We start from the raw sequence: 26,348 nt of genomic DNA on the forward strand, positions 1-26,348 counted from the left end.
AGATTCAGAGGATGCTGGGGTTCCTGGGGCTTGGGAGCATGGTAAGCGCCTCTTTGCCACTGGGTGAGGCCATGGTAGCTTAATCATAGCCAGTGCCTTGTGACTCACAATTATCTTCTAAATGTTGACAGACTCTGTTACGTTGCTTTGCTTTCTGCTATTACAACGTTGAATCACACAAATGAGGAAAGGAAAGAGAGTCAAAAGCAAAAAGAAAACAAACAAACATAAACCCCAGAAACAGAAGCAATCCCTCAGGTCTGGGAACATGTTGGCCAAACAGTCCCCTTCAAGGGGACTGGATAGCCCTGCCCAGCCTCCTCAGAGCTGGGAAGACAGGTGTGACGCTCCCATAGCCATTCTTGCATATGCTCAGACAAAGTCTACTCATGAACAACAACAGAATTCTTAGTTATGACTGCTTGCTACTGTGTCTGTTTTCTTTTATTTTTTAAGAGTGATTTATTAAATACGTATATGTGTCTGTGTGTGTGTGTGAATATGTGCATGCTTACTGCTTGCTACTATGTCTCTTAATTTAAAAAAAATGATTTATTTTATTAAGTGTATACATGTGTGCATCTCTCTGTGTGTGACTGTGTGTGTGTCTGTGTGGGAATATGTGCATGCAAGTGCAGATGGCCACAGAGGCCAGAGGAACTGTATCCTCCTAGAGCTGGAGTTACAGTCCGCTGTGGGTGTGGGCCGGTGGACTGTGGTGAGGATCACACTTAGGTCTTCCAGAAAAGCTGTATGAGCTTGTAACCACCGAGCCCCAACTGTGTCTATTTTTACCTAACGCTGACTTTGAGCTCAATGGCCTTTCTCGGGTCCAGACCTTTAGTTCAGAATAATAAACTTTTCCAGTTCCTTCTACATACAAACACTCACAGAGTTTCCAGATGGTCACTGGACAATACCAGCAACTGGAAAGGAGGATGCTCAGAGGGACGGGGCTGTCTGGTCCCCTGCCTGTTCTTAGTTAGCTGGGACATAAAATTACAAATGCCCTATGAAGTCTGCAGCCTCAGAAAGGAGCAAATCCCCAAACAAGAGCTCAATGTGCACGGGTTCACTCCATTCGTATATAAATCCAAACAAGAGCTCAGTGTGCACAGGTTCCCTCCATACGTATATAAATGTCTAATGCACAGAGATCTTTTTTACCCATTCTGCTTGTTGTTTGAAGTCAGGGTCTTATATAACCCATACCTCAAACTTACGATGTAGCTGAGGGTGACCTTGAACTTCTGACTCTCTGGCCTTCAGCTCCCAAGTGCTGGGATTATAAGCACATCATACATGGCTTGTCCTTCCGAAACAGTTTATTTCATTTATGTATTTATTTTTTGTGTGTATGTGTATAGGCATGCATGCTCACACACCCTAATATCACAGTGCACGTGGAGAGATCAGAAGACAAATTGCAGGAGTCAGTTCTCTCCTTCTGCCATGGGAGTTCCAGATCCCTACAACTGGAATAACTTGGGTCATCAGGTTTGGCTGCAAGTGCCCTTCCCCACTGAGCCATCTCTCCAGTCCACAGCATATACTTTTTAAGAGGGATCAAAGATGCTAATGTACAGAGATTGTCCCAGAAAATGTCAACAAAACAAATCTTAGCTGGGTATAGGGGCACATTCCTTTAATCTTGGCACCCAGAGGACAGAATGGAGGGGATCTCTGGGAGTCTGAGAGCAGCCTGCTCTACAGAGCGAGTTCCCGAGTACCCAAAGATACATAATGAGACCCTGTTTCAAACAAACAAAACCAGACTGTTACATGTCTCTAGCACTGGGAAGACAGCCTAGGGGATAAGAGTGTTTGCTGAGCAAGCACTAGAACCTTAGTTTGAATCCCCAGCACCCACATGAAATCCAGGTATGGCTAAACACAAATACTCATAATCCCAGTGCGGGAGGTGGGGGCAAAGAGAGGAGGAATGCTGGGCCTTGCAGGATGCCGGCCTGACCCCAAGCTCAGCCAGAGACCTTGTTTCAAGGAGTAAGGCTGTCAATGATAGGAGAGGACCAGATCTCTTCTCCTGGCCTCTGCACATGTGCTCATGGATGTATCCACGTAGTATACACCAGATACATAAATCACCCACCCACCCACATATGCACACATGCAGCTTAGTGGTAGATGCTTGCCCAAGGCCTTGGGTTTGATCCCCTGAACCACAGACACACAAAAATTCTTTCTAGATATAAAATGCCTTTCTCAATTAGCTATATGGCATAAACCTAAGGCCTCTGAAGGCGAGCCGAGCTTACTGTGTACATCATGCTCTTAGTACAAAGAGCAGCACAGGACGGGCCTTAACCGTGGACTCTATGCTTCCTTCGGATCTTGCTGACTGGGCAGAATCAGGCAGTCCTATCCAAAAGTGTCTGAGCCCTCACATTTGCCTTAAGGCTGCTACCTTGAGCAGCAGGTCAGAAACTTCTAGAGTCTTTCCAAGGAGCATCAAGAGAGTGAGGCCTGAGAGAGGCCTTGAATAGACCTTGCCCCGTCCTTGTGGCCTGGAACCTGGGCTTCGAATGTGATATCTGCCTGAGAACTGACGCTGCCTGCCTGAGTCTTTGCTCTTGACAATGACAGCATTGCGCAGTGGACTGACAGACGTGGGGTCAGAGGACAAGGAATTATCTATCACCAAGGAGAACAAAGCTAATTTCACTGTGGTTAATATTTCATTGTTTAAAGAGCCCAAGAGAACCACCCTCTACTTGGTCTGCCTCCGACCCTTCATTTAGGAATAGAAGGAAACAGTCTGTCATCAGATAGCCTGCTTCATTTAACCCTTCAGATCCAGGGAGGAGGGGGGCTACAGAAACTTCACATCCTTATAGACTAGAAAATTACCAAGGAGAATTTAAAAATCACACCTCTCTTAGAAACAACGCACGTGATTGGCCTCGTCTACAAAACCATACAGAGCAAGGGTGGCGCTTCAGTGAGATCCTCTCTCTGCCTGGGTGAGACACCCGCCCCTCCAACTTCATCATCATTAGCTCTGTGAGCAGGCTCTGCTCTCCTTCCTAACAGGATACAACTGTCTAAATCAAATTTGTAACCGTGACCATGCCAGAAATGTCGAATTTAAAGACAAATCTCATTTAATTAGGCATGACAAGCCTGGTAGGACAGAGCCTCCTTCGAGAGTGAGGCCACCATGGAAAATGGCTGGACATGCTCTCCACAGCCTGTGGAGGCAAAGCCTCATGTAAAAAAAAATGTTGATTGGTTTTGTTCTGTCTTTGAAACAGGATCTCATGTAGCCCAGGCTGGCCTTGAACTTACTATGTAACTGAAGCTAGCCTTGAAATCCCGATCCTCCTACCTCTGCTACTCGTGCTTTATTACCCCTTTCTAAAAACAAAACAGAACAAGAAAACAGCCCAAGAGCCTTGACACAGAAGCCTTGGTCTCCAAAAGAGGGTATACCTGCTATTCTACAATCTGGCTGAGGTGAAATCAGTTAGTTCATACTTCACTGATCCCTAATAATATTTTAAAAAAAATCACATATGCACAATGATGAAGATTCTGGCCCAGGGACTTGGCAGAGTCCCCCAACAGCAGTTAGCTGTAATTCTCCAAACCTTGTTACCAGTGGCTCTTCGCTTATTCGTTTATACTATGTCTCACATACCTATGTACATTAGACCAGCCAAATTTTAAAAAATCAAGGCATGACAACATCAGAAAATTACTGTAACACATGTCCACAGTCAAATCTGTGACTGGGGAGGCCCAGAGATGGGAAATCGAGCTGCCAGCCGCTTTCCCTGGGCCATGCTGTCAAGGCATTCTTACTGTTGAACCTCCCTACTGTTCCCCACAGCAGAGCAAACCATCTGTACCCTGGGACAAAGGCTGCAAAGACCACAGCGCAGATGAGCAGCTAGCCATGCTGTGGCCAGGCAGAGTGTGACCAGGGACACACAGAGGAAGATGGCAGGTTCACCTTCATCACCATAGAACAAGTCCTTGCTTCAAAGGAAAATGAAGAAAATTTAAAAGGCCCGGGATGTAGTTCCGTGGTAGCCAACCTGCTTAGCACACACAAGGTTTAATCCTTGGTACAAAAAAAACAAAAAACAAAAAAACCCACTACAACAGAAATTTACCAGGGCTGGGCTATATAGCTCAGTGGCAGAATTCTTGTCTCACACACACGAGGCCATAGGTTTGATTCCTAACACCATAGGCCCAGCAGTTTTTAAAGTAACACTCACAATAAAATATGGTTTCATATACAGCTTTTGTCCATTACAGGAGGGGAAAACTTTAGCTGTCAGTCATTACAGACTCTGAAATCAAACAGTCCTTTTCTCTGTTTTGTTTTTTTAAAGATTTATTTATTTTTATGTATATGAATATATTGTAGCTGTCTTCAGACACCCACCAGAAGAGGGCGTCAGATCTCATTACAGATGGTTGTGAGCCACCATGTGCTTGCTGGGATTTGAACTCAGGACCTTAGGAAGAGCAGTCAGTGCTCTTAACCACTGAGCCATCTTCCAGCCCCTTTTTCTCTGTTCACACTGGTAAACACTCAGCCTACTTTCAGACATGACAGTCTGTACATGAGCAAGCTGTACTACTTCTCCCCCTCCGAACGCATGGAGCACACTGACTACAATGTTCCGAACCTTTGTCTCTTTTAAACTCTGCTCGCTGTATGTAGGGGGCCGGTCTTTCCAGTGTCTCTCTACTCTCCCTTGCACACACTGCCATTTCCTTAAATCTCCTTTCACACACTCAGCGAGGCTATGCACACCACCAGGCAGAGATTTTTGTCTGGTTTGTTCCTAGAATTCTGTCTGGCACAGCTTAGGAGATGAATCATGTTCAATGTCCAAACTAGGTCTATCTATTCCACAAATACTTAACAAACGCCTAAACACTCATACGTGTTGCCACCCCCTGGGGGGGGGCATACAGGGGATGCAGGACACCCAGCCCATGCTTTCTACGGTTCCCAAAATATTGAGGAGGTAGAAAAAAAAAACATAGGCAAGTATGAGACAGCCTTCTCCTGATTCAAAGGAGACAAGTGGCCCTTGGATGTCAGGACCTGTGGGCACACAGAAGCCACCCTCCAGCTACGATGGAGGAAACTGGACCAAGGGGAAGAGGTGCTGAAGAGTTGGCCAGGAAGTGTCAAGTAAAACACACTGTTAGGTGCAAAGACCTGGAGATGAGAAAGGCTGAAGGGGTTCATCCGAGATGGCGCCCTCAGTGAAAGGCTTTATCCAGTGTGGCCTAAAAGGCTCATCAGAGGGCTCTGGTCTTGACCCTGGGAGCAACAGACATCTGAGAGTCTCTGCCCATCTTTGCAATCATTCTAGCACTGAGGTGCTGAGAGGAAGGGAGAGGGGCACCCACCTGGTGTGCTGCTGGAGGTGGGAGAGCTGCCGGAAGGACTTGTCACAGTAGGAGCAGTGGTAGGGCTTGACACCCAGGTGGATGCGCAGGTGCTGGGCCAGGTAGGAGGCGTTGGCAAAGGACTTGGAGCAGTGTGGGCACTTGTGGGGTTTGGCCTCGGTATGCGACTTGGAGTGGATCTGCATCTCAGACTTGGTGAAGAAGGTGAGCGGGCATACCTTACACCTGCAGGCAAGAGGTAGCTTCACGCCTGGGAAGATCCCCACCCACATCAGGACGTCTCCAGGGAGGTGGCCTCTCTCAAAGGGCAAGTCTCCAGAGAGACCTTCTCTGCATGGGGCAGATTCTACTTAAGGAGTCCAGAGGACATAGGCCCGCTTGAGAGAGACAGGGGGCAAGTTCCAGCGCAGGCACCTTCTAGTCTGGAGAGAGCTCTGACATCTGGGAACAGCTGTCTGGGGGACACACATACAGCCACAGGGAAAACAGGCAAGGTCCTGCCTATGGCCACACCTGTGGCCCTGGGGGAGGAGGGTCTCATAGGTTAAATCATTGTGACCTGGCTGTGTGTTAGAACCTTCTGGGACCTTTTGACAAGTACAGGTCCCTACCTCCCCACCTCTACCCAACTTACTCAGACCTTGTGGAGGCCCAGCCCTGGCAGTAGCATTTTTGTCAAAGTGCATCAGGTGTTTTAACGTGGCTCAGGCAACACTCACGGGCCAAGGAGGACAGGACTCTTAGCCCCAGGGGTGCTGCCTGCCCTGGGCCACTTCTGATGGGGCTAAATTCTTTTCCTCTCCCTTCCTTCTCTCTGATACATTGTTGTGGGTCTCCTCTGCTCTGTGAATCTTAGCTCCCTGGTCTTGCCCCTGGGGCCACACTTTCCAACTCCAGGCACACCCCCCACCACACCCTCCCCCAGACCCCATATGGAGAGACACCCACCTATATGTCTTGCCCTCCTTTGCAGTCTCACCGGAGGCCAGGATGGGGTAAGGGACAACAAGGACAGGGGGACCCCCTGGGTTCTCTGCCTTGATCTTTTTGCGGCCTCGTTCAGACTTGGGGGGGCCAAGCAGGCCGTGGCCCTGGATTGTCTTGATGGAGTCCAGGAGGGGGGGGCTGGTGATCCCTGAGATGAGGGTGGGGGATGAGGCGATGAGGCGGCTCTGGCTGGTGGTGGTGGGTGTGGAGGGCGTACTGGTGCCTGTGCCAGTGCCTGGGGTTGACTCAGATGTACTCACAGCAGGGGTCCGAGAGGAAAGCCCCAGACCTAGGAAGACACACATGGGGACTGGGTTAAGGACAACTGAGCCACAGGTCACCCAGCTCTGTGACCTTCCTGAGCTCTTCCCAGTCCTAAATTATTACTCAGACATAACTCAATGACAGCTTTGAGTCACACATGTAAAACGCCTTAGATGAGTCACAGCAAGTTATATTAAAAAGTCAGTGTAGAGCTGAAGGTGTCGCTCACTCATAGAGTGCGGACAAGCACGAGGCCTCGGGCTTGTACCCAGCACTACAGAAACTGAGAAGCACTTTGGAAATAATTCTACCCACAGAAAAAGTCCCAGGCACACAGATGCTCACCACTGTGTTATTTATAATAACAAGATTTCAGAGACAAATGAATTATGCAAATTGGGGAAGGTTGAGCAAACAGTGGTCAGTCTTTTCTTCCCAACTTCCCGTTGCCTTTGTTTCAAAAGGCTGTGTACGTAAGCCCAGGGAAAATGAATGGGCATCGTGCATACATGTGTGTGTGTGTGTGTGTGTGTGTGTGTGTATGTGTGTGTGTGGTGGGGGCAAATGGCAGGTAACGTGCATACCTGGGGGTGGGGAGAAATTTTAAAAGTAATAGTTTAAATTTTTTCTGGTTTTATACAATGAAGTTTAAAAAAAGAAAACCCTCCCCAAATTTTATAATGTCCGTTTTTATTTATTTCATTTTTGCTTTTTGACACAGGGTCCTGTGTAGCCCAGGCTGGCCTGGCCTGTAAGTCCTAAAACCCTCTTCCCTCTACCTCCCACGTGAATCACCGTGCTCAGCCAAAAGTTATTCTTTTAGAAATGAAGGCAGGAGTCGAGGAATAGCTACCTATAATACACACACTTGGGAGCTGAGACAGAGGAAGGCCAGTTCCAGACCTGCCTAGACTACACAGTGAGGCCCATCAGGAAGGGAGGGAGGGAGGGCCTACAAACATTTATAATAGCTTTTATAGATAAATGGTCTTAGAGTAGATAAAATATGATCCTAGTATTTATCATCTGGCTCAATTTATTTATATCTCTTCTATATTTTCAACAAAGCCAAAATCTGTGCATTAAGCAAACAAGATGAGACCCAGAGTGGGTGTGAGCCTGGTTTGTGCCTCACACCGGCCACAGGAATGTACACTTCTGGATTCCACTGAGGACAGTTTGACAATAACTATTAAAAGCTTAAATGCTCATAACTTTTAGCCAGGCAATTCTACTTCTAGAAATCACCACAAAGAAATGATCACCCTTGAGCACAAAGATCTCTACACAGGGGCTTTCCACACAAAGCTGTGATTTCCCACAATAATATAAAGTGCGCGTCTTCAGCATGGGCTGTAGACATGGATACGGGGCCTGTACAGCCGCCAAGATAGGTGAGCTGGAACACAAGGAACACAGAGGAATGCCAAGCTCTGCAAGTCCACGAGGGCCCACCTACCCCAGAAAGCACACTCTAACTTTATGCAGGATGTGCTTGCCGTGAGTGAGCCAGTATGGAGTTAGACCCCGACACTCCAGTTGGCTAACACAGCCCTCTTCACTGACGAAGGGAAAGGTTTGGTAATGGGGGATTTTCCAGATATCGTTTGTCTACTTCAAAATTATTTGAATCTTTTACTTGGTGAATTCACTTATCTTTCTTAACATCTGTGATCAGAGGATAAATAAAATAAATTATAGAGAAAACACAAAAAATGCTAACAAAAGCTGCCAAGGCTAACTTTTTTTTCTTCTTCTTCTTCTCCTTTTAGGTTCTCTGAAATTTCTAAATTTTCAATGATGACTACATTGTTACTTTTACAATAGATGTGCAATAAAGATGTCTGGGAGAGAATGACAAATGGGGGCTGCAGAGGGGATGAAGAAAATAAAACAAGTTAAGTCGTGGACACAGCCCTGCCACAAACACAGCAAACACACGCATATTAAGGAATAAACAAAAGATGTGGAAAAGGAGAAAAAAAATGAACCAAAAGAGTCTCTAAGATTTTGGGTTAAGGGGAAAAAAAAGATCCTGGGTTAGGCACTTGGGATTATGAATAATTTTTTCTTAGTTCCTCCTTTTCCCAAATTTCCTTTAATATGCATATATTGCTTTTTTAATATTACTTTTACAATGAAAAAATAAATTTAATAAAATCATAATAATGGGAGATGTGCAGAGTACAGCTGGGGCCTAGGGAGGCTCACAGTGCCCACAATTTTCGGGCATGTCTAAGAAGGGGGAGAAAGGCAGCTGGCTGGCAGCACAGGCTGGGAACTGAGGGAGCACAGCCAGCTGTAGGGTGGCACACAGTGCCTTCCACCTGCTTTTCTCATCTGCCTTGAGCCTTTTCTTTTTCTTCTGCACGGAAGCAGTCTCTTGTCTCCTACATCTGTTCAAATTTCTGAAAGTACTCTCTAGATAGTACTTTCCTAGTGAGCATCCAGCTGACAGAAGAGATTCTCATAGTTCAAGGTCAGAGGAAGACGCGTCTAGCCTCTCTGCCAAGCTTCCCTCCACAAATCCCAAGCCCTGCCCACCCTGTTCTCAAACAATCAAGTCCTACCAGGACTAGATCCTGCCCCAACATTCTTAACAGACCTTACCAGCCCCGCCCACCCCCTAGGCCCCACCCACTTTTCCCTACCACCTCCAGCCCCGCCCACTCAGGTTACCTGTGACAGTGCTGGTGGCCGGCCTCGCGTGCAGCGCCACGTCGGGCTGCGGCACGGACTGCGGGTGCAGCCCGGGCACCTGCTGCAGCTTGGGCAGCGACATGACCGCCTGGCTGCTCTCGGCGGGTGCGGGGGGCACTAGCAGGGGCTGCTGCGATGAGGCTGAGGTGGGTGGCAGGTGAGGCGGCCGGATCTTCTCCGCCATCAGCTGCTCTTTGATCTTGTTAATCAGGACCAGGTTGTCCAGCTGCAGAAGGGAGAGGAACCAAGTTGGAATGGGTGGGTCGCACCCCAGGGCCCTCTCCCTTGCAAGCTACAGCCCAAGCCCCAGGCAAAGCATAGAAGCTCCCTTTCGGAAGGCAGCAGGAGCTGGCACCCGTCAGTCTTACCTGGCTGGGCATGGTGGGAGGAGGGGGCCAGAAGTATGGGTTGTTAAATCGAGGTTCGGCCATCCTGCAGGAAGGGAGAGCACCTGTCACTATCAGTTATGAGATCTCTTTACCCTTTGAGATCCAAATTCCTCAGCTAAGTGGGCCTCCCACCAAGCCCAGAGACCCACATTCCCAGGCTGAGAAGTCAGGAATTCAGTGTCTCCCTGGGTGGACCTCGAAGGGCAAAGGTCACATTCAAACCAGAGTGCTCCCAGCCTGGGGGTTGGGGGAGGGGACATGATGCCAGGCCAGTTTCTATCCATTAGGTTTCAGAGCCAACCCAGCTGCATTCTACATAGAGCCCTCCCCCATCCATCGACAACCTGGAGAGCCCAGGGAACACCTTTGTTAAAAGCCACAGAGCAGAAGCAACCGACTATCCATTCTGGATCCTTGCCCTTCTGCCTTGTCCCTTAGGGAATATAGGAGAGATGGGGCGTAGATGCGGCCTCTCTGAAGGGAGGTGTTAGAAGAAATCTACACAGCCCCAAATAAGCACTTCCCTTGTTTTAAAAATTACACTCTGGAAAGTCCGGGGCATGGACAGGTGTAACATCTGGCCTGCAAAGATGGGGGGTCAGGGTGCTGTGCTTAAAGGAGGAGGCTGGGGAGACCATGGGTCCCCACTGCTGGCAAGTTTGGCAGCCTATGGGCTGGAGGGCCTTTTCAATCAGGACAGTACAAAGGCCAGGCTCTCAAGACTAGCTCTGTCCTTCCTCTGGGGCAGGGGGCTGGGGGTTGAAGGTGGGGTGGGGAGGTTGAGTTTTCTGTGGTTCCTGTCAGTCAGGAAGTGATTTGCAGGGACTGGGTGCACCCAGGTGTTCCCCTACTCACTTCACGGCTTCCTAGCCATGTAGACGGAGTGATCTTTCAGAAACCACTCCTGACTGGAATACCCTGCCTAACATTGCAGCTTTAGACCAAAAAGAAATACCTGCAACCTGGCTTGCTCCAATGAGCTTGGGAAGTCCCTCCTGGAACCCCGGCAGAGTCTGAGGACAGCCACCACTGGGACTCGCTCTCCTCTGAGTGTTTCTCAGAAAGAGCTTTTCCAGGGATCTCCTTTTGTGGTCTTTGCTTGATAAGGGGGCACAAAGGCATTCCTCCCCACCTCTTCTTGTAGGTGAAGAGGCTGGGCTTGAAGGGAGGAAGGAGGCCGCCCAGCACCTCTAGGGTGCTAGGTTAAGCCTGGAGGTCAGATTCCACAAGCTACTTCCCCTGGCCAATTGCTTTGTGAATTCCAGTTCTCCGTAGAAAGGAGGCCAGCACTTGCTCTAAGGTAAAAATCCTACCCCTCACTCCCGGCCTGGGCAATCTGGTCCTAGGCCCTAGGCTGGAGCAGAGAGCTGGGGACCAGGGGTAACCAGGACAATTCCCATCCTGTCAGCCTTCTGGCCCCACAGGCATAGGAGGCCCCTCCCTCTGCCCGTCAAACCCATGCTGGCCTCTTACAGACAAAAAGCATATTCTGCCTGCCCATTTCCCTGACTGCCCCCAGGCCTTTGGAATTTCTCTCCCAGAAAAAAAACCTCCAAGCAAGACTACGTGAGGAGGTTGCGGGTTAGGAATACCACCTTGTACTGACACCTAGAACAGGATCTCTCACCATGCCCACTTTTAGAAGTCAGGAAACAAAGATCAGAGAGGCAGAGTGACTGGCTCAAGATCCCACAGCAAGTGAGTGTACTACTGAGACTCCACTACCCTCAGCCTGATCCCAAGTCCAGTGCTTTAGCCTCTGAACTGTTCAGGGGAAGGACAGAGCCTTCTGGCTGTAGGCTTGTGGGTGTGTCCTGCCTTAGGGTGGCATGGTTGTATCTCCATGAGTGGAGATGATAGACATGGGGGGAGGGAGGGGAGTTAACCTATAGTAGCTTGGGGAATTGGTCCACCTGTTCTGTTCATCCTGATATCCCTGGCCTCCGGGACCAGAGTCCATCAGTGTAAAGGAATGAACAGAGAATAGGATTCCAAATTCTCTGACAGGCAAGCCCTCCTGCTTTCTAGCTGCTCAGTGTACAAAGTGCCCTCTGTGGAGAGCTCTTCAGAAGCCCGTGAGGATGACAAGCAGAGATGACTTTCTGTCACCATTGCATGGAGGAACCCATCAGTCATTAGAAAGGACATCTCCAGGCTGCAAGGACTGGTACCAGCAGCAGCCTTGGATACAGTCCCTGAGCTGTTTTCTGCATCACTAAGATGGGGTGAGGCAGGCTGCCATGCTCCAGGGCTCTGCCCACTGCACTAGGCTGCTTCCAGACAGTTCTGGGGAAGTTACTCTCCACTCCTCTAGAGAGCCGAGGGCTTGCCCAGGGTCCCATTGCTGGAATAAAATATGTACTACCATTTATCATTTACCACTGAGTAGCCAGGGATAGCCCTTGCCTTAGCTACACAGTCAAACACATAGGGGAGGCTTTGGCAGGACATCACACAGCCTCCTCCTCGCCTTTCTCTGCCCTTCTCCAGCTAGGAGTCTGCCAATGACCTTTGCCCTGGTATCCAGCTACTGTGTGCCAGATGCAGGGGGCAGGACAGGGCCATTGCCTGGTATTCACTGGCAATCTGGCTGTTGTGGGTAAGACCTACCCTGAGGAAGGATATTATACAGGAGAGAGGCAAGGACGGTAGGTACTCACTCAGGACAGACAGAGGAGGGAGGTACAGCGATGTGGAAGATGAACACCTTCCCAGTACTACGATGGCATGGATACTGAGGCCAGCCTTAGGGCCTTGAATGCTAAGCTGAGGCAGGGGATGGAAGGAAGGCAACAAAGAGCATGCTGGACCAAGGGAGCAACGTGGCAGAGGGGACACCAAGTCAGGGGAGGAGGCGAGTATACTGGGGTAGAAGCAGGAGCCAAGACTGCCAGGGCTGAGTGTCCATACTGGATGGGCAAAGGAGACACACTGGCAGTCAGCTGGGGCCTTCAGCACTGGGCAGAGACTGGGAGCCACACACCTTGACTCTGACCCTTGCAATCCACCTACAACTGCCATTGTCTTTCTTGCTCTAAAAGGTGAGGAAAGTTTAACTGTGGCTGGCTGACATTATCTCCTGGAGCTGCTTCACAAACTGGGCCAGACTAGAGACCAGCAAAGGGGCTAGTCGGATGTGTCTGCCTCTAGGAACAGGGACTCAGAAAAGAGCTCCCACCTATGAGACCTTCCACACACCACCAGGCCGCTCCCTTCAGAGCCACCTGGGCCCATGAGGGGTCCCTGTGTGTCCCCTCATGATCTCTTGAATGATGCCTTCTTGACCTCTCTCATGGTTTCCCACTCAGCCTCCCGCACTGGGCTCCTCAGAATCGGGCAGGACCCCCATTCCGTAGCAGCTCAGCCACAGTGGCCTATCTACCCAGGAGCTGTAAGTACCAACCAGCCTGAGCCTCCATCTAGACTGTAGGCCCAGCTCCCTGATGCCCCTGCCCTTTCACAGACTGTATCTCAGAAGCTGCTCTGTACCAGTCTGCCTGTGCTGGCCTTGACTTTCTCTTATGGCAAGCCGCTCCCTCGGTGACCCACCTCAGAGCAAGTCACAGACACACAGTGGCCCTCCTACCTCAGACCAGTCCCAACTGAGATGGGTTGAGAGGTTATTTCCAGACAATCTCCAGTCCACCCATGCCTCCCCGGCAGTCTGGCCTTGAGCACTTCCCTCCTGCCAGGAAACAGCAGGCTCTGGTTCTAATCCTGATTCCAGCTCACTGAATGTGTGACCTTGGGCAAGTCTCTTGCTCAACTTCCAAGTAAGGTAATAAGCTCCCTAGATGCTGGCCTATCCTGGAGAGGTGAGCCAAGGAGGCCTCAGGGGGAGATAAGGCCTGCCTCGAGTCTCAAAGAGTGAGTGAGTCTCAACCAGAAGGTGGGTCAGGTGTTCAGGTAGAGGTAACCATGTCGGCAAAGGCCCCATAGGCACGCAATGCACAGGTATGTTGCCAGGGATGTGCAGCCTCTAAGAGAAACTGGCAAACGCATGAGCCTGGGCTGTCAGCCACGGCCTGGCTCAGGGGCTGACCCCTAGTTCTCAGGCCGAGTCCAGGTCTGCAGCAGTACAGAAGGGAGAAGGGTGTGGTTTGTAAGACCTGTCGGTTACAGCAGGTTCTAGAGAGGCCAGAGTGGGTGGCAGGGGAATTCCCAATTAGAGATAGGAGTCTAGGACTCAGCCTTGGCCCCAGGGGAGTGACGCAAGGGGCCTGGCTACTCCGGAGAGCCATGTGGCCAGGGAAGTATACAGCTGTCCCCACAGTGTGGCCCAGATCTCTGGACATCGACAGAGACAAACACAGTTAACACAACATGCAGACAGCACCAAACCCAGACAGGGGACAGACACAGACCTGTGGCCACAAGCATGGACCCATGGGAACAGGAAGCTAAAGCCACCAACACTAATAGGGCAAGCATACTTCCCTCATGACACCCTCAAAGGACAGCAGTGAGGAGCACTTGGGACTCTTATGGACACAATGTCTCGATCCCCAAAGAACAAACCCCTCATTAACAGACCGGCAGCCTGGAATCACAGTTTCCTTACCTAGAGGGTCCTTTCCCACTTGGTGAGCTTCTACTCATGCTTCAAGACCCAGCTCAAGTGTTCCCTCTTCTACGGAGCTTTCCCTGAACCCCCAGTCAGTCACTTCCTCTGTGTTCCCAACGGCACCTTGTATATGGGAATAACAATAACAATGACAATAAAATGGCAGCTACCGTTGATTTAAACACCAATGTGCTGAGCATATTACGATTTGAGTTATTGACTCTTCCCAGTGACTTTGTGGAATGAGCACTTGACAGAAGTACAGATCATAGACATCAATCAACTTGCTCGGTCACACAGCAAGTGAGTGAGGGAGTGAGGGTGCCACCCAGCCCTGGCCCAACCCTAGAGGAACACATGCACTCTGGTGTGGTTCTTACACAGTGGCTAGGAGAATCTATAAGCTCTTCCCAGGCAGGCTGGTATCTGGCATCTCACCTGGGCCAACATCTTACCCAAGGTAGCCACCTACAATAGGCTTAGGACTGTGGCAGGATAGTTACAGCCATTACTGCAACAACAGACCCATGGTACAGATGAAGAAACTGAGGTCCAGATAGGTTAGGTAACCTGGCTGAGGCTATGGAGCTCAGTACAGATTTCAAAGCAGGTCCCTCTGTCACCTTTTTCCAGAATGCTTCTGAGGCTAGTCTAGCAAACTCCAGAGGGAAGGGCACACTAGGTACCAGGCTCTGCCGCATGGGGAAAGCACAGACTTGGACCAGGGGACACAGAGGATACACAGCCCGTGGTGGGTTGTAGGTAGTGTTGGGGCACGGCTGCTGGGGGGGGGAGGAAGTGAGGGATGTCAGTTCAACAAGTTTAGGCCCCGTCCCCCCAAAGCCACACCACAGACATTAGAACTGAGATCTGCCCTGTCCCACACTTCAGCAAAGCCAATGGGGGTGAGGTGGGTGGGTAGGTAGGTTTGGGGAAGCGGGAGGAATCGGACCTAGACAGCAGGGCCCCTGATTATAAGGAGGCTTCAGGGAACCATGCCCACAGGGGCGCAGAGCCCAGGGGGTGGGGCTAGCCTCAGCTGCATGAGCGGGGGAGCTAGTCTCAATTGCTTGGGGTTTTGTCTTTGTTTCTCTGATTTCCAAATTCCCAGTCATGGCATTCCGTTTCTTTTAAAATGAAAACAATAAATTTATTATTGAAAAAAATAAAGAAAGAAAGCGCTTTGGGATCCTAAGGGTCTACGCTGGAGGCTCACGGGAAAAGTCGGGTCAGTTCATGGGGGCAGGCCAGAACCGCTGCGTACCAGGCCTCTCACAGCCTGACGCTAAAACTAAGCTGGGGGAATGTCAGGGCCTTCCTGAAAGAGGCAACACAATCTGCTCTTTGACCCTGATTAGGACTCCACAGGTTGGGGCGCAAAGCAGGTCTCTGGCCCTCACCAGGTACTCTGGCTGTCCTTCAGCTCTGGCCTCAGCTATTGCAAGAGCCCCACGCCCGCAGGCTCTCCATGTCCACCCTACCTAGCGGCTTTCAGGGCTCCCTATTGCAGAAATGGTGAGGATAACTCGGGTCATATGACCAGCTCTCGCTGGTCATTGGTTATCCTCTGGCCTCATTGCTTGTCGCACTGCACAGTGGCCACCCAGGCTGACAGTTCCTCTCCCTACAGCGTCTGTTTCCCTTCTTGCTTTCTCTCCTTCAAGGACCCCAGAGCCATTCACTGGCCAATTCCAACTAACACCCCTGGCTCCTGAGGCACAGGCTCCTCTTCCTACATATGGGGTCTGCTAACCCCAGAGCACCCTGCATGCCCATCATCAGGGAACTCCCCACAACTGCCTCTTCTTAGCTATCTGAGACATGGTACTCCATCAGAAAGAATTAGAGACCTTTTGGCAGCACCTGGTGTTTGAATGAGTGAATGAGTGAATGAATGAATGAATGAATGACAGTGTGCATGCATGGTTAGGTGGAGGGACTAAAAAATGCTACAGTCTGGACAGAAGTAAGTGCCCTTCCTTCTCTGAGTGTCCCATGCAGGACACACAGTCCTGCTGCCTATATCTGCCCCACCCCATCCCTGCTGACACATGGAGGGGGTGGCGTGTGTCCTTAAAGATGTGAATGGCTAGTGAACATGGCCAGTGCTTCTGCCTCACCAGCCATGAAAAGCCAACAGGCTTCCTCTGCCGAAGGAGCAACAAGAACTATGAAAAACGAGAATACCCGATACTGGTGGGGGTGCAGGGACGGCGGCACTCCTGTGGGTGATGGGTGGGAGTGTGATTGGAACAAGCATTTCCAGAAAGGATCGACCCATGATGTGAAGAGCTTGAAAGATATTCAGAACCCATGGCCTAGTGAGCCCAGTCTTGGCCAGTCGTCCCTAGAAAACAACCCAAAGTTCCATGCACGACGCAGCTTATGTCCGTGGGTTCTTAGGAGCAAAAACCTGGAATGGCCAAACTTGCAAGCGATAGAGAGATGGCTCTGAAGTGACTCTCTTCTGTGATTGTCCACAGTGGCCCTGCTGTGACTTGTTCAATGTGCACATGAGCCTGAGGGACAAGGGAGCTGCCCAAAGGCAAGCAGGGAATGTGGGGCTCTGATCCAGACTACGGGGGATCTGGAGCTCAGGCCTACCACACCCACTAAAAAGTATGGTTACTAACCCTCCATGTGCAGTTAGGAGATCCTCGTGAGACAGTAGTCAGGAGGCCATGAAAGATAAAAATCATGCTCCAGACTGGATTCCGTTAGGGGACTTGAATGCTAACAGCGGAGCGGGGGTTGGAACAGGGCAGACACAGGGCCAGGGCTGATGTACTTCATAGCTGTCTTTTATGACTTTTCTACAGTGTGGCTGTGTGGCGGCCTTGGGGAATGCTTTTAAAATAAAATCGAAGCTTTTGCAAGCTTTGTTTGGAAAGCAAGGCACCCTTGCCTCCTATCCAAACTGTGAAGTTCTCCAAATTTTTCCAAAAGAGAAGCTAAGGGTCCCATTGCAAGCGCCAGCACCATCTACACCCCTAGGTGGGAGGCCAGTTAGGAAGGGACTTGGGTCTCATTACATCCAGAGGTTCTGGCCAGGAAGACAGGCCAAGGGATGGTCCAGCCTGCCTGCCTGTCAGTCACTCTCCCACAGAAAGCCCATCATAGGTCCACTGACTGGGGAAGTCCTAACCCCCCAGCTGGTCAGCCAAGGCCTTCACAAGGTCCTGTTGGCCACATTCTTCCCCGACATCCAACTGCTACACTTATCCTTTTGCTCTATAAGCACTTATACAACCCACCCCAAACGAGCTGCTTTTATATGCCTGCCAGTGCCAACTAACTGAAGGTTCTGGAGCCAGAATCCTGACATCAGATCTCAGCTGAGATCACCCTGCCACCGGTGAATGAATGGTCTGGTCATTTGTCTATCCAGTTCCCCACATGAGCCGTGAGCTGGCTGAGGACAGCTTATTTGAGGGTTCATGGTTACATTCCCCGGTCCCCAGTCAGGCCTCAGGACTCAACTGACAGGTCTTAGACACAAGGCAACTTTTCCCCTGGTCTTTCCCCTGACAGGAATCAGGTTACCCAGTTCCACACTCCTAAGCCTCCTTCCTTTCTCACACCTCTAAATACACTGGTCACCCCGACAGCCAAGAGTGACACTGGAGGTTAGGCAAGACATGCACCCTCCAAATCGGAGATGGGCGGGGCTCAGTTCACTCTGGCGCTCCACAAGGCCTGGAGGGGCTCAAAGGGGCAGGGTCTCTTCATGCCAGAAGAGCAGAGGGGTGCAGACAGAAGCATTCCCAGTACAGAGAGACAACACTGCTCCCTCACTCCCAAAGAGCAGACCTGCACAGGCAGGAGTCAGAGACCCCATGGCTGCACGATGGTCTAGAGCAGGAAGAGCGTGGGGCAGCTACAGGCGATGGCCAGAGAAGTTCATGTAGGGAGGGAGGGCCCTGAGCAGTCCAGAGTACAAACCCTTATGTGGCCTGGGGGGTGTCTGAGACCTTTCTCAGCAAGAGGCTTTGCAAGAGAGAGGTTCAGGTGAGACTGCCTTCTGCCTGGCTTTTTGAGACCCACCCAGCTATCCATGTTCAACATCTGCCTTCCACAGCCCCTCTGCTCCCCATATCCCCCATTCCATGAAGCCCTTGTTGCTGTCCAGTCCATTCTGCCCTAAAGTTGCAGCGGGGCCAGGCCAGTCTCAGAAACTGGCTTCTGTGAACTTCCTGTGAGGAAAACACTGAGGATCATGGATCCAATTAGGGCAGGTTTTGTAGCACCACGGGCCTGGGAGGGCAGAGAGGGGTGATCCTTGCAAAGAGGGCTGGTGTGTGCACAGTGTGACTTTCCTGACCTTCCACTTCCCACTCCCCCCGCCCCATCCTCAGCAGTTCCACACCCAGCTCTCCACACCCAGAGATGTCCATAGCGATGAACCTTCCGCAGCCTGAGACACCATCACCTTATGGACTCAGATCAGGGGCCTTTCTCTCCTGGCAGCTCCCTCAGGGACGCCAAGTGGATCAGGGTGACAGTCCCCAGCCCTTCCTCCACCCAGGTACCTTTGGAGGCTTTCCAAGTCTTTCTCACTTCCCTCCCAACCTCTCAAGAAAAAAATGCTGTGAACATTTTAAAGTGTGACACACTCCCAGCAAGATGTCTGGAACACACCTAAGCAGTCTGCTGGTGCATCAAAAAGCATCCTGTCAGGACATCTGGGTGGTGGTGGGAGCTTTACCCTGTCCTTCCTACAGATCTGCCCAGCCCCCCAAGCCCTGACCCCACCCTCCTGGTTCTCAGAGTTCTCCCTGGTTTAGGGTCAGGCATGATGCTCTGCAGTTACCAAGCCTCTTAAGTTCACAAATTGATGAGGGCTGAGGGAACAGAAACTTGTGGCCCGCCTCTGGGTCCTTCTCTAGGAAGTGAAGGGGCTCAACCAATCACAGCTGGGAAGGGGTGGGCCTAGGCTTCACTGGAAGGTTGAAAGGGCAGATTTTACAGTCAGAGAGCCCAGGCCTGGGCCTTGGGATCACAACAAAGCCCAGAGTTCAAAGTTGCCATTTGTAACCTGACTGGTGAGGGTAGAGAGTGTGTCACAGTACGGCCACAGGGATGCTGCGAGGACAGTACAGGGTAACAGGCATAAGATTTCCAGAGTGGTGCCTGGCTCTGTGATGTGCAGCCACTACACCTGCTAACCTGCTGGTGACGGGCTCCTAAGGGACAAGGAGCCTTACACGCGTGCTCCAGTATCTGGGTACAGGTCCCAAACTAGGAACCCCAGCACATGACCATAACTCCTCTGTGAAGTAGCTTCTTCCCTTCCCATGGAGGCCATGTGTGATCAGGCCAGGCAAGGCTCAGGCCTGAGTTATGGCTAGCAAATGGTATGGACTCCAGGCAGAAGGACTGTGTGGCCATGTAGGTGGGCGGTCTGGGGAAGACTTACTACACATTGGACCAAACTATCCCCAACCCTACCTGGTTGCTCACAACCTCCCCAGGTTCTCAGGCCTACTGCCTTCTCCTGTTTATGAGTGACTTCACTTCTCCAGGTGGATGCAGGCACGGAGTGAGCGCTCACCCATGGGAGCTCCAGGGGATACATGAAGACTCAGGGATGGTGGCAGAACAGATGACTATACATGTATGACTGTGTATGTTTGAGAAGAATGGGGAGTCTACCCACTAGGTAGGCAGCCAGGTGTCCCCCATCAGAACCCCAGAACCTGGCTAACTAGACTATCCTCTGAGGCGGAAGTTCTCAGCCTTCCTAATGCTGCGACCCTTTAGTACAATCCCTCATGCTATGGTAACCCCCAACCATAGAATTATTTTCGTTGCTACTTCATGATTGGGATGTTGCTACTGTTATGAATGGTAATATAAAGATTTGATATGCAGGATATCTGATATGTGACCCTGTGAAAGGGTTGTTCACACACCCACAAAGAGTCACAACCCACAGGTTGAGAACCACTGCTCTGACAAGCCTGAAGCCTTTGCCCAAAGCTCAAAACGGAATATCTTGGCCGGTCACAATGGTGAGACAAGAACCAGCAGATTGAAGACTCCTTAGGCCTCAGAGCCAAGTCTCTCAGCCTGTCTGTCACACCTAATCTACTAATGACAACACCTAGCTACTTGCCTAGTCTCTAAAGCCCACCTCTGCTCTGAGGTTCCTACCACCACAGCTCCAACACCCTTCTACAACAGTTGGCCTCCTCAGTGCCAGGCATAGCCCTGTGCTTCAGGAACATTGCCCCGTGATGGAGGAGGAGATGGTACTGAACGGGGTACAGCTACTCCCACCAGGGCTTCTTCCTGCCCTTGAACTACCCCCCCTCAGGCAAAGGCTGGGCAGCCTGTTGAAACCTGATGATCAGAGAGACCACCAGGTAAAGAAAGCCTCAGGAGACACATACGGTCTTAGGCACGGTCGACTCCTCTCCTCTAACCCTGTAGTTTCCCCAATGAGTAAGAAGACATTGGCTTACACAAGCATCATCAGATGCCCACTACAGGAGCAGAAAGCAAGGCTGAGGACATCAAGCCTGTCTAGGGACCCCAAGCAAGTGTCAGCATGGTGCTACAGAGAGAGTGTAGAGTGGCGTGAGGTACTCAGCTAATACTAAGCAGTCTCTGGGTACCTATTGGTTCATTCACTCATATGCTCAACACTATGCACCAAGGCCACCAGACTGACCCAGTCAATGCCCCCGGAAACCGGCACTTCCAGCTTCCCATGGTCATTCACTGGAAGGTGCAGGAACTCTAAGTGTGTATAGAAGAAACTGTGTCCCAGCAGTGACAGTCGCCTGACCTGCATGGGTGATGAGGGTTCTGGAGAGGAAGTTCTATGGGAGAGCGCAGAGGCTCTTCAGTCAGGATGTGGGCAGGGGTCAGATAAGGCTGGGCTTCTCCACAACTGTAGGATCCTAACCAGACCCCACCTGGCACCAGTCACCCCTCAACTCCCCAGAGATAAGCTCCCTGACTTCTCCATGCCTACACTCCCTCAGCTGCAAAAGAGGATAATAATGACGACTGTATATCTCCATAGGCACAAAGCCTCGCAGGACATGGTCTGGCACAAGGTGAGCACCCTCTGTTGCTCCCTAAACACACGGTGACAATCCATGATGGGGTCACAGTCAAAGTGTCAAAGGTTCTGGGTGGGGAAGCTGCTTGGGTTCTACAGTTCCGAGTCTGAGCCTGAGATTTAATCACCCCCTTAATGCTTAACAACAACCCCAAGATTCCCAGGGGAAGATGACAGACCTCGATGTGACATCATCTCCCGGGCACTACCAGGACACCGCGGCTGCCACCACACCTGGCTCCACAGCCCATCCTCACCTCTGCCGAAGCCCAGGCCACACCTCACTGGAAGCTTGAGTGGAGCTTAAGCTGCCCTAGAACTTAAACATGTCCCGGGGCAGACAGAGAGAAGTACAAATAAACAAGCCAATGAGAAGGTTTCAGATGCCCAGAGCCACAAAAGAAAATACGAAGGGGCTCATGTGACAGTGGGAAGCTATTTACAGCAGACAGTCAGCAAAGGCCCCTTTGAGGAGGTGGTGTTCGATGGTGCCACCAGCTATGCAAGGATTCAGGAAAAAACATTCCAGGCCAGGGAAGGTGTGCAAAGAAGCTAGCGTGGCCAGAGGTGGTAAGATATGGGGTGGGCAGGGCAGGGCAGGATGCAGGAAAGCAGAGATTGAAAAGTGGGCAAGGTTGAAACTACAGAAGCCCTGCAGGCCCAAAATTAGGCTGCTTATTTTTCTTCTAAATGTTCTGAAGCAGTGGAACTTTCAGCAGGGGGTGAGGGGAAGAGGAAGAATGGGATTCTCAGGGCCCGCAGATCACTTGGCATTCTGAAAACCCCCAACATGGTTCACGAAGTCAAGGCAGGGCCTAGAAAAGTAAATGGTGATCCAGATGGGGCAACAAAGACGTCCAGAGATCCCATCACATGCCTGGCCAGGGTGGGAGACATCCAAGCTACTGTTATTATTTTAGCCTATGATCAGTGAGATCAAGGACAGGGCCCACTGTACAGGTGGAAGCTCACAGAAGTACAGAGCATGCTCAGAGTTCTGAGACACACATGGGACTTGATCTTAGGACCCAGGCCTACTGCTAAAGAGCCTCTGACACTCTCAATCCCTAGGAAAGCACCTGAGGCCTTGGCTTTTCTCCCTTGTTGGCACTGGAACATGACAGGGCTACATTTACATCTTGTATCTGTCCAACCTGGGCTGGGAGAGCTGGGTTGATCGGGTGGATGGACGGATGGATGGATGGATGGATGGATGGATGGATGGATGGATAGATGAATGGATAGATGGATGGATGGATGAACTGATGGGTGTGTGTGTGAATGAGTAGGTAGATGGATGGATGGGTGAATGGGAAAGTGGGTAGATGGATGGATGAATGAATGGATGGATGGATGGATGCATGGATGCATGGATGGATTGATGAGTAGGTGTGTGAGTGAGTAGGTGGATGGATGGATGGGTGAATGGGTAAGTGGGTAGGTGGATGGATGAACGAACGGATGGATGGATGGATGGATGGATGGATGGATGGATAGATGAGTGGGTGGGTGGGTGGATAGATGGATGGATGGATGATGGGACAGAAGGCAGACTACTGAACTGACTAACCCATAGACTAAGGAGTGGACAGTGGAAGAACAAATGAATGGCCTAGCCACAAGTGAGAGAATATAGAAACAGTAAGGATATGAAGTAACAAGAGAGAGGCAAGGAATACCTGCCTAGGAAAGGGCAGGGCTAAGCTAGCTTTAGATGGAGGTCACAGCTTGCTCACCCACCATTTCTTCCCACCTACGACCAAGCTGGCCTCTGTTTTCCAAAGTCACAGGCAGACTATCCCTTAGCCCCTAGGACCAACCTATCTAGTGTGGCTGTTATCCCCCAGCCCCTGCACCAGCTAGCACCCTTACACCGGGCCCAGTGATTCACTATCTCTCTGAGCATTTCACAGAAAAAGGAGACAGAAGAACCGGGCTCCAGAACTAGCTGGGGCCAGACTTGGAGCCAGTGCCTTCCTCTCCGAGTCCAGATGACCTCCCAGGGCCTTTCCATCTCTGACATTCTTTGGGGTGGGAGTGAGCCTCTGGATTTTTACACAGCCACTGGGGTCAGCAGAAGAATTTCAGACCAAAAACTAGAAGTTGGGAAAGGTCCTGCCCACAGCACCACCCACTTAGGAAAGGCCCACACACAAGGAGTCTGCAGGCCAGAGTTAGAGCCCTCCTCCATCACTGCCCAACCTCTCTAAGCCTCAGTTTCTTAAATTTTAGAATGAGGTCAACTGTCCCCATCTGAACATCTGTCCCCACCTCAGTTTTGGGAAGCACCTGACATGACTGCAGCCACATAGGACGTTATACACACTGTTCGATTTCCTGAAAGATGATGATAATGGGGTCTAGGGAAAAATGAAGGGGGTCACACTGTCTATTCCTGTTCAGTTCTGTCTGAGGCAAACCATGCTGGTGACAGTGCTCCAAAACGGAGAACAGCAGACGAAACCCAGCCATTGGTCCCCGTCTCAGCTCTCCTCTACTGGGCAGAGCAGTGTGACTCTTGGGCCTCAGTTTCTCCATCTAAAACCTTGTTGGTTCAGGCCCAGTGACCTAGGCATGCCTAGCTCTGCAGCTCAACATTCCCAGACCTTGTTCCCACTGACTGTCCGTAGGGAGCTCACATAGCCTGGTGAAGTCAGGACCCAGCTCTGAAGGGAGACTCTCGGGAGTGTTTTCCCTCCAGGAAATGGGGGTTGGGGGAGGGCCCTAGATAAGCACAAAGGCTCAGAACTTATACAGAACAGGGTCCTCCTAGGACAGAGTCTCCCAAAAGGGGAAAAGACCACATTCAGATTTTATGGGCCTGGCCTCATACCACTCTGCTGCCTGCCTGCACAGCCACCAGCCAGTCCAGTCAGACACTTCAGAAACTCAACTAATGTCCAATCAGGAGACTTCAAAGTGGCAGGCTGGTGGCAGAAAGGAGTTAACACAAACAGAGGAAAGGCCCATATCGCAAGGGCCAGGCAGCCAGCTACTCCTATGTATATCGGGACCCACAAGTGCTGCAGGCCTGTACCCAACTAAAAATCCACCGCTAAGGACATTCATCAACTGGAGGCTAAGAAGACCACCCATACCTGAAGGGGCTTCTTTCACTACAATCAATCAGACTTGCCCCAAGAGGGGGCTACCAAAACTTCCTGTCCACAAAGGGGCTTGGCCACCCATGAAGGGGCAAGCCTCCCTCTGCCTCCAACGCACACAGCTCCTAAAGGATCCACACTGCTGGAGGAGAGGGTGGTGAGAAGGGTCATGTCCTCATGACAGGGATCTTAGCTCCAAACCCTGGGCCCAGTCTGAGCCGCTAGAGCGGGCCACCTCCCCCAAATCTGGGGCTACAGTATAGTTTCTTACAATACCACTTTGATACAGAGCCTCGTCCAAACGACTCCTCCCAGAAGACTCTCACCTCAGCCCTACACACACACACACACACACACACACACACACACACCACACACACACACCATCCCCACCCACGCAGCACTGAGGAAACCGGCAGTTAACTTTTCCCAAAAACCCTGCAAAGGCGACTAGCTGGGGGAAAGAAACAGAGAAATGGGCCCCCATATCCTTTCGCGGCATCTCGGGGCCCTCGGGGGAAGAAAAAAAATCTTAAAAAAAAAAAAAAAGCAAGAAAGAAAAGAAAACTTTCAGAGTTAACTTTAAATTCCCAGCCCCCTCCCCCCAAATCACCCGGCAGCTTCTCTCCCTCTTATTTTTCCTTTAAAGTGTAATTGTATTGTGTCTCACCTCCCCGAAAGGCTCCCGGCTCTCTCCAAAGAAAAGGAAAAAAGCCAACCCTTCGGGTGCCCCCTCTGCTTCCAGCCGCCTCTCCCACATTCTCAGACAGTTTTATTAAAATCTTCAGACAAAAGAAAAACAAAAATGGCAGCCTGGCTTATTTTTAAAACAGGACAGGGACGCCATATTCTGCAGATCTGCAAAAAAACGGAGAAATCCGGCACTGGCCGCTCCATCGGGCCGGCTGCAAAGTGCGCGAACCGCGCCGTTTGCAATCCGTTTATTTGCATTAAGCCCCATGAATCATTGTTTACCGGAGAATTGCAGCAGGTTTGAATAGCCCGGCTTAGGAAAACACACACGCACACACTCGGAGACCAGCCCCAGACACGCCGCGGGAGACGCTGCCTACCCCGCGCGCGCAGCCGCCGCCGCCGCCGCCGCGGCCGCCCCGGGGCCGGGCCCGAGGCACCGGCGACCCCCAGGCCCACGCAGCGCGGCCGCCCCGCGCTGACAGCGCTCGCGCCCGCCCGGCCCCCGCCTCGCAACTCGGCGCAACTTTCCCGCGGGCGGGCCCGCTCCCCCGCGCGCCCCGGGCCCGCACGGACCTGGCAGAGCTTGGCGGCGCTCCGGGACGCGGCCGCAGCCCCGAGCCCGGCGGCCCGAGCAGGGCCGGGCTGGGGGCTCCCGGCTTCGGCGGCGGCGGCGGCAGTGGCGGCGGCGTGCGGCTGGGGCTCGGTGCGGAGCGGCGCGCAAACCTTCCGGGTCGCCTGCTGTTCACTTCTGGGTTCTGCAGGCGCCGCGGCGGCGGAGGCCGGCTGTGCAGCCGCGCGGCCCCGGTGCGCTGGGCCCCGCGAGCGAGCCGCGTCCGGCCCCCCGCCTCTCGGCTGCGCAGCCCGCCCGGCCCCGGGGCTCCGGCGAGTGGGCAGCGCCCGGCGCTGGCGACGGCGAGGGGAGGGGGCCGGCGGGGCGGGGACGGGCCGCGCGCTGGGGGCCCCCGCTCGGCCCCGGGGCCTCGTCTCGCGCTCGCCGCCGCCGCCAAGGAAAGTTGCGCGGCGCCCCCTGCCCGCGCCGCGCCGCGCCGGAGGCTGAGCCACAAAGGAACTCCGCGCCCCCCTCCGCCCGCCCGAGCCGCGCGGGGAGGGCACCGGCGCCCGGCCCTAGGACAGCCCCTTCCCCAGCACGGGGGCTCCCGGGGCCCGGGCGGCCGCGG

General features: G+C 51.9%; 1 protein-coding gene across 1 annotated transcript in view; it reads right to left on the bottom strand.

Moving 5' to 3' along the window:
• Znf362 (zinc finger protein 362) overlaps positions 1-26,036 on the bottom strand; it is a 33,723-nt gene extending 7,687 nt beyond the window's left edge. Inside the window, exons 1-6 of the mRNA XM_031378739.1 lie at positions 25,744-26,036; positions 14,299-14,424; positions 9,717-9,780; positions 9,328-9,574; positions 6,346-6,673; positions 5,398-5,622 (exon numbers count right to left, since the gene is read on the bottom strand). Coding sequence (XP_031234599.1) covers positions 5,398-5,622; positions 6,346-6,673; positions 9,328-9,574; positions 9,717-9,780; positions 14,299-14,336 — 902 coding nt within the window. The 5' untranslated portion in view covers positions 14,337-14,424; positions 25,744-26,036. The remainder of the gene's footprint in view (positions 1-5,397; positions 5,623-6,345; positions 6,674-9,327; positions 9,575-9,716; positions 9,781-14,298; positions 14,425-25,743) is intronic.
• Positions 26,037-26,348: the final 312 nt, after the last annotated feature.

The sequence above is a fragment of the Mastomys coucha genome, unplaced genomic scaffold (genome assembly GCF_008632895.1).
Source record: "Mastomys coucha isolate ucsf_1 unplaced genomic scaffold, UCSF_Mcou_1 pScaffold18, whole genome shotgun sequence".
In the NCBI taxonomy this organism is placed as follows: domain Eukaryota; kingdom Metazoa; phylum Chordata; class Mammalia; order Rodentia; family Muridae; genus Mastomys; species Mastomys coucha.